Source organism: Montipora capricornis, chromosome 13, assembly GCF_036669925.1.
Source record: "Montipora capricornis isolate CH-2021 chromosome 13, ASM3666992v2, whole genome shotgun sequence".
Taxonomy (NCBI): domain Eukaryota; kingdom Metazoa; phylum Cnidaria; class Anthozoa; order Scleractinia; family Acroporidae; genus Montipora; species Montipora capricornis.
This window is the reverse complement of record NC_090895.1, coordinates 41,740,124-41,748,634: the sequence shown is the minus strand read 5'-3', so window position 1 is coordinate 41,748,634 and position 8,511 is coordinate 41,740,124. Positions and strand designations below refer to the sequence as shown.

At 38.7% G+C, this 8,511-nt stretch overlaps 1 protein-coding gene and 1 long non-coding RNA gene across 6 annotated transcripts in view; one reads left to right on the top strand and one right to left on the bottom strand.

The window, feature by feature from the left end:
* LOC138030285 (uncharacterized) overlaps nucleotides 1-603 on the bottom strand; it is a 5,985-nt gene extending 5,382 nt beyond the window's left edge. Inside the window, exon 1 of the long non-coding RNA XR_011128061.1 lies at nucleotides 329-603. This is a non-coding gene — a long non-coding RNA (uncharacterized lncRNA). The remainder of the gene's footprint in view (nucleotides 1-328) is intronic.
* The window catches only part of LOC138030284 (uncharacterized), a 19,128-nt gene extending 11,354 nt beyond the window's left edge, over nucleotides 1-7,774 (top strand). Inside the window, exons 1-3 of one of the 5 annotated variants that reach the window (XR_011128058.1) lie at nucleotides 940-1,627; nucleotides 4,742-4,819; nucleotides 7,076-7,213. Coding sequence is in view for 1 of the 5 variants with exons in the window: in XM_068878179.1 (XP_068734280.1) it covers nucleotides 7,076-7,563 (488 nt within the window). In the remaining 4 variants the exon portion in view is untranslated. The other 4 variants (XR_011128059.1, XR_011128057.1, XR_011128060.1 and 1 more) reach the window with 4 other exon arrangements.
* Nucleotides 7,775-8,511: the final 737 nt, after the last annotated feature.

Here is an 8,511-nt window from a genome sequence, read left to right as displayed (position 1 = left end):
GACAAACTGATATTTTTCTGCATTATTAACATAATATGTTAAAGTGTATTATATGCAGTGCCGTTTTGTAATATAGGCAGAATGCTTAGTCCTACTCCGGTAAACGCTGGTAGGAAGCAATGACTGTTATGTTTGAGGATTTTATTTTACATAGGAGGCGGTTACAAAATTATTTGGGCGCGTACCTATACCCTGGCTGCCAGAGGTCGCTCTAGGAGAGAAAACACCTCTGGCATCCAGGGTAGCGTACCTATGGCTTCAAAGTATAAACAAGAAATCGCAGTTAAGTCTAAATAACACTTAACTGTAAACAGAAAGAAAAGCATACCTCCACTGCTTGAACTTTTTGTGGTTAACTTTGTGTTCAAAGACGGGAACGTTCCTCACCACCGAATATGTCTTTCCGTAATATGCAAGTCCGGCTGTTCTGAAAAATGAAGGCTTCATTGTCTTGAATCTTGATTGACCATAAGTTTGTCCCCTCTTGTACTTGCTTTAGACGATGACTTGTTCGGTGCCTGTTTCCTTTCGTGCAGTCTTTAATGCTCTGTAGTGTAGTCTATACGACGCTGCAGTTACTAACAAGTGAAAAGATTAATGTGCGTGCGAGATGATGAAACTCAATAAGGCACTGAGATAAGGTCACGAACGACTATCTGACGGGTCGTGTTCACATAAGCCGATCTTGATTTCGTCATTCGTCAGATGTGATCATAAACAGACCAAGCTGTGTGCTTCTCCAGATCGCTAGAGTGTTGAACGTCTTCCACATTTTTAGCATTTAACACCACATTTCATTTTTATGTTTCTTTTTTTTTTTCGATTTCACGCCCACGATATACTACAGTACATGCGTACATCTGTCGATTTGATGAACATGAGGTCACGAGAGCTACCATGTCAAATTCAAAATTAATAGGCCACGACTGTTTAATTTAGTCCGCGCAATGTCTGGAGGTCACGCTTAAATTTGTATTCTGAATTGCTTCGCCCAAGTAACGACTTTCATCTCTGCGTATGCTACGTGTCCCATCCTGTGTATGTAAAAATAGGATGTTCTGTTCGCAGTTTTTTGCCACACATGTACTAAACATGTTTATAATTCTCCTCGTAAACTGAGCTTGTCAACACTGAGCTACATAATTTGTGTGCGTCCGGCTTTACATTGGAGAATCTGCCCATTACGGTCAAGTAAAGTACCCTCGCTCATGATCATTATAAATTCCGAAACAATTATCGAGTTTGCAATTACTACCTAAACTTCAGAAAAGATGGAAGGTGACCAAAAACGTCGAAACTGGAGTTTTATCGGGTTTTCAAGTGATGAGTCCAGCGGACGTCTCCATCATCAAAGTCCAGAATCGAAGGAACTCCTTTGAAACTAAGAGGGGGTTTAACGTTGATCAGTTTCTCAGATGAAAGCCTTGACTCATTCCGGCATCAACTTCAAAGACCCCAACCATTCGTGATCATTGTCCCAGTTATGATGTAGACGGTTCGAGCCCGAACGACGACCTCTAGATGTAACCTTACTCAGAGATTCTGACGGAGGAGAAAACAGTACGCGTGAATTATTCAGACTGTTGAAGCGATGAACTAAACCAAGAAGAACAACGTAATATGGACGGTAAGCCGTAATTACCTTTTTTATAAATTTAATCTAATCGTGGGGAGCCAATCCAGCCTTCGGTCTAAACGTAACCTTCTTGTCAGTAGTAACAGCGTAATTACGCCGAGACTAAAAGGTACTGAATAGCATCACAAAATAGCTGCAAAATAGCATGAGAATGTTTTTCCGCATTTTTTTCAATGCATTTCCTTTTAGATGTTTCAAACCTTTTAACTGCATAGCTCATAGTTTTCACTGAAAAGGAAAGTTTTCAAGTCCAATCTGAAAACAAACCGTATACTGATATAACTTATTAGTTCACCTCTAAAAAAAAGACGACGTAATGAGTAAGTTATGATTTAACACTTATGATATGTGCCTGAACATAACATTAGCCGTTTCATTTTCTATTCTCAACGCAAACTGGTAAGCGATGAAAACTAGCGTGAGCGCGTGAGGGGGCGCTGTACGTTTACACACGCGTGAACAGTCTCCCATGCAATACTACGATGACTGCGTAGGTCTTTACCTGGATTGACTTCACTTTAAAAATCACTACAAAATCAGAATTTGGGGAAATCAAGTTCTCAGCAAATAAGGTGATCAGGCGTTCTTTGAGGTTGCTCGAATCAGTTATTTAATTACCATACCTTTCCACTTTCCAATTATTTGCTCATAATAATAATAATAATAAGACACGTGCGAACAAATTTTTAAGGGTGAAATTTTTGAGGTCGATCAGGTTTTTCTATCAGTTCTTTCCTGAGTTCACAGTCGGAGAGAATGGCCTTTGACTGTGACATTCCGACACAAAGGAAACAACCTATCATCAACTTAGGTAATTATCTGATTTCAATCAGGGAAAAACAAGACCGAATAGCTAAAACACAGGAAAAGTTAATAATAATGAGCTTTATTTAACCAGGGAGCACCTTTAGTAATCTGTTCTCCCAGGTGTCCCTGACATAAATAAATATAATACTAAAATAAATGTACAATATACACAGTATTGTATTTATACTCGGAAATATATCTTAAGCTGCGATAGCCGCCACTCTCTTAACACATTTCCGATTGTTTCACCTTGCAAAGTTTAATGGAAAATCGATCGAATGATAAATCTCGTTTGTAAGCAAAATTTGTAACGGGAGTTACCCCTATTCACTTTGAAATCTGCCCTTTGGTATCAATTTAACTTTACAGTCTCCACGATCACGCACAGTTTTTGCTATTTGCGGTTTTCACTGTCACACCATCATCAAAACCTTTCAACAAATAAAGTCAAGTTCATTTTCTTTTCATTTTCATTTTCTTTTGTCTCTTGAACAACCCCACAAAGATTCAGGTCTGCGCGATGTTTCGTGCGGGAGATATTCGAAGAAATGTTTTACTCAAACTTGAATATAAGGCTTTGTATAGACACGCGATGTTTTAGTCCCTCCGAGGGGCACCAATATGGCAGCTGGAAGCTAACAAAAACATATGTCATCGAGTTTTGCTATAAAAAGCCTGTAATCGTCTTCTGAAGGCTCATAAACATCCGCATGAGTACACATGAGTTGCTTTTTATCTACGTGACAGCATTCTCTGCCGCCATTTTAATAGATCGTTTTCACTGTCACGCAATAAAAAAATAAATCGAAAACCATCCGGTGGAAAAAGTCAAGAATTCGTGATGTTGTAGAAGATAAATGAAGAAGACACTTCTCCAAGTTTTAGGCCTGTGCGTTTCCCCAAACTTCAGATATTCGTCGATATGTTTCGCAGAAATTTACAGAGCCCAGTATCAAATCGCCATGTTGGTGTACATCTGTGGCCCACCAATATGGCGGCCGGAAAATAGTGTCAACATCTGTTACTTACTTTGGCTATCTAGGCGAGTGATCGTCTGTATTGAACAAACACCTATTTACCTAAGCACTTTTCCTAATGCTTTAAATTCTAAAAAGGCTCAAAACCATGAGATAAATATATGTTTCTCAATAAACTCGATCGTCGCCTCGTGTCACGCACCGCTATAACTCAGAAATTCAAAATGCTCTGGTTTCCAAACGAAGCACGCTATTGAGCTTTAAAATTGCAAATGGATACAAATTTACCGCCTCTTATGCCTGATGAGGATAAAAACTTTCGTGGCTCTTTAGTTTTGGATTTTAGAAAATGATGACGTCACGTGAAACGATCCATATGATGTCACGCAAAAGCTCAGAATTCAACCTTCCTTTATCACACGACGAAAAACCCTATCAAACCTAAAAAAAATTGAAAAGAAAAGTCTTCAGCTGTGTTAATAACTAACTAAACTGAAAGCTCAACAGGATTGATAATCCCTTTTTTTTTTATTTTGATGACGTCACGTGAAAACCAAGAATTTTAAATTGCAAGAAAATGGAAAATATCAGTTTTAACAGCGAGTGAGTTTAGAGCAGCAGGTTCAAGTATCAAAACACTGCTTGATTTACTAAAAAAATTCCTCAGGTTTCTATTGTAGAGGAAATGCGAATAGCCAAGTGAAAAAGTTGCAACTGCATTTTATCAAAGTAGAGGATCAATTCCGAAAATATCGCCAGAATTTGTGGAATTTGAAGAGTTTCCTTCCATCGACTCTAACTCTCCATTAGGTAGCTGCCCATTTAAGTTTAAACTAAAGAAGTCAAATGCACGTAAAAGACAGCCTCTAGGATTTTGTGAATGTAGTCAAATACACTACAGTGATTTGGATAAACATTTGAAAGGTTTTAGAGTTAGGGTAACCCTAACCCTAACCCTAAAACCAGGAATTTGCAAGGAACCCGCACAACCACGCAGGAATGGATTAATTAAGAAATTTGAAGGAAGGCTTCAAGGAACAGTTGTGAGTCTTAGAAACAAAAACTTAACCATAAATGTTATAAAGTGACTTAAATGTAAACTGCGATTTACAGTTTTTACTTTAATTAAACAGGAAGTTATGCTATGAAGGGGGTTAGTTCAAGGTGTTAGAAACGGAACAAGGAATTTGTTAAGAATCTGTATTAACTTTAAAGCAAATAAAAATATAATCAAATTTTTGTTTTGGGCTAGCTAACCAGTGTCGCTTCAGTTGAAAAGAAAAACGGTCTCTTTTTGTTTTGTTGTTTTTTTTTTTCTAAGATCACCACTGGGCCACTCCGTAGGGAAGAGAATAGAGCCATCCAGGAGGTGGAGGACCATACAGCCGACTCAGTGGAAGTAGGTTTTTCTAAAGCCATCAATCTTCTCGACTGGGACAAAATACCTGTCTTTTGGAAGTTCACCGCTATATATGTTGACCATGTTTCAATACACTACTGCAAAGGAACTTATAAGTCTAGCTGGAAGCCCGACTATTTTAGAACGAATCGAAGAAACGTAGCGTGGAAAGAAGCTCTGCCGTTAAGGATGTTATTTTGCTTTCAAACTTCACGTTAACATGGGATAAGTACACCCGACCAGAGACCGCAACTTATCTCAAAGACGGCCACAGCAGGATTGATGCAATGATGCTGAAAAAACTCTTTAACAACCTCTATGGCTTTTATAGGGTATAATCTCCCAATGCGGGCGCGACGATGTTGCATGTTGATTATAAAAAGTATAACGATTTCTAATCAAATTTAAATATTTTTGTCTCCTGATTGCTTGACAAATCGAAAAAGTATATTTTGAAGTTTCAGTGTCAACGTGCAACACTTGTCAGTTCAACGAAAAAAGTAAACTCATGTTTACTCGCGGCATTAATGTGAAAAAAAAAACGTGTAGCACGCCCAAAGGGCATTAAATTAGAGCTTATCCTGACAAGCAACGCTCAAAGGCGAGGAAAGCAGATTTTGGAAGTGGTTTTCTTATTCTCGTGATGGCCCTTACGCGTTATGCCTTTCCTAGTCTTTATTTTGACTACAACCAGACTGATAGTTCGCTTCAGTGATGTTTTACGCACAAAGCGTTTACAGACAGTGTTACTAAATCAGTAACACAAGATATGTAGGTAATTTGTGCATAATTTTAGGGATACGAATATTGGTAGTTCACTTGGGTCCGGGAATCAGTTTCAAAAGCTGTATGAATATTCGTGGTGGGCAGATATATACGAAGATAGAAAAGTAGAATTTTAGGTCCGAAAATCGGACTCAAAAGTTGTCGAAAGGTGTGTTGGGCTGAGATCGTCGCGGAAACGTAGAATTTTGGTTCCGAAAATCGGACTCAAAATTTAACAGCATTCGTGTCGGGCTGAGAACGTAGAATGTTGGCTCCGAAAATCGGAATCAAAAGTTATCAACTTCGTGTCGGGCTGAAAAAGTAAAGTCCAAACATTAAAATCAAGGGTGGAATTTTGGATCCGAAAATCGGACTCAAAAGTACAAATAACAGCGCACGATTTCCTGTTCCTGCAGCAATTTACATAACTTCAAATGATATTACTAGGTATTACAAAGCCAAAATTCGATTTCTTTGGCTAAACGACGAACAGGCTTCTTGTAACGGAATAAAAAAGCGTTCCGCGGTTTATAGCGCTTTTGTATTGTATTATTTGAATGTTATGCAGGGCTCCGAGGGTTTCGTAGCTGTTCTCTATGTTTAAGATGACATTTAGACGCAGTCCGTAAAATATTATAACCTTTTAGATGTCAAAAAAAGTGTACTTTCCGTTAGAAACATAATAAAGTGGTCAAGTTTTCAACTTTGTGTTCCTCAATTATTGTAGAATACCCTCTATCCCCAGTATTCTGTCGGAAATGTGCTGTCTAACATGCTTATTTGCCCTTTTTTTTAACGGAATTTGCTTAATTGGAAAAGGACGATTTAGTTTGGAACGCCTTACATTAGCTCACACGTACATCACTCCTGACAACCCACTAATTTAATTTTTGGCGACTTCCTCAAGACACCTCCTCCAAACTTGAAAAAATTGGCCACTTTTTTCACGTTTCAATCGATTTACATCCTCTCCATCCTTGGCTGAAAAGAAGAGAGAACAGCTTCAGTGCACTTTAATGGTTATTGGTAACAAAACTACAGCATTAGTTTTTGGTCTTTACTGATGCAATGGCGTGACACTGCCCCTTTAAGATCGAATTCAAGTTGAAGTTTATTATTCAGACTTACGATAAACTTAATGAAAAACAGAAAAGAAGAACATATGTCAAATGAACTTACAAGAGAGAATGCGTAGTTGCTAAAGAAGCGAAGCTTTCGAGTTGGCAACTTCCACGATGCAGGTACAATATATTGCGATTAGAGCAGGACAGTGAGCCATAAAGAGGACAAATTTCATCTCGAATTCTCAGCTTGCAATGGAAATGCCATACACCTGTTCAAGGCAGTTGTTTGCTTAAGCTGTTCCTTTGTTTAGTTGATTGTTTTCATGACAATTTTTGTTGTTAATGATGTTGCAATGGTCTAAAAAAAGTGTATAACAAAGCGAAACATAACTTTTTTTAGTAATAAAAGAATTGTTTTTATGTTTAGAGGTGTGGCAAAAAATCAACGAAGATCCGGTTTGCTTTGGAGCTCGAGGTGATCAATACGGTGCCTTCCACATGACTAAAACTGGAAATGTAAAGGCCATGAAGCTCGTGCACAGAAGCGGATCCATCAAATGCAACAGGGTTACCGGTGCTTCCTACTGGAGCTGTACCAACCGCTTATACTGGTATGCAAGCAACACATTTATGACGATCATCACAAATGCCAACAAAAAAGCCCTTATGCCAACAGAGGAAGATTTGAAAATGTTCAATTTCGGAAATCATCCCTGCAACCAGAAAAAGCACTTCTACGTTCTTGAAGGAATTAAGCAAGGATCATCAGAGCTTGTTCTAAGTAGCCATTCCAGTCCGTTACGTTTATTGAAGAACCAGGATTTGCACATATGGTATGGACAAGACTGGGCGAATTGTTCAGAGGGAGACAACAATGGCACTACTTGTGTTGATGTATTTGCCTGGTACATGTGACAATAACACCTATTGTAGGTTTGCAGTAAAAGCAACGGCAGTTACTATGGCTAACTATATTTAGATTTCCGCCATGATTACAGTTTTTTCTCGCTAGTTTATGGTTTCTCGTCAGTGTTTACCGTGTTGTGCACAGACAAACAGAACCGGCCTCACTGAATTGAACTAAGCCAGTTTGTACCATTGCTGAAATAATAAAATCATGAAGCACTAATTTGGACTTTTTGTATGTGTAGTTAATTTGAGTTGTGTTGTTTAAATGTCATTTCTGCGGTTAACCTTAAGTTGCAAAGGGAGTAAAAGCAAGTAATTGGTTAAACTACACAAAATCGACTCGACCGCCGTGACACAAGACCGTAAAAACGTACGTGCTGCTGCAAACATTACTTTTAACAGGGGCAGATTTAGGGGCGGGGGGGGAGGGGGGTGGGCCCCTTTTTTCCCCCTGTCTGTACCCAACCGACTTTCAAGTGGTACAGTGCGCATCAGGCGGTTTTACTTCAGAGAATTAGTTCAGTTTCAGAGCCTTTCGTATTTCAAATACATCTTTACTAACGTGAATTTTTCGGATAGAGGGCATGTAGGGGGGAGGTGCGCAATTTTTTCGGCCCCCTCTTTCTGCCATTTCTGCATCCGTCCCTGTTTACGTTATCACGTTATAATTTATTAATTTTGCAAATACATCTTCTACCTGGAAAACCTATTATTATGTATAACAAGCGCTGTGACTGGCTAAGAGCTACGGACCGATTACGAAATTAGCACATTAAAAATTAAAATAACGCCAAATTGACACTTCTCTGTATTCATGAACGTTTCTTTGGCCGTTAATAATTGAGAATGACGACAAAATTTACCTTACCAAATTGTACTCATTACTCACGAAAAAATATATATATTTCTTTGGACGGAGTAGATGGACAATCGCTCGCACTACAAGTGATCCCT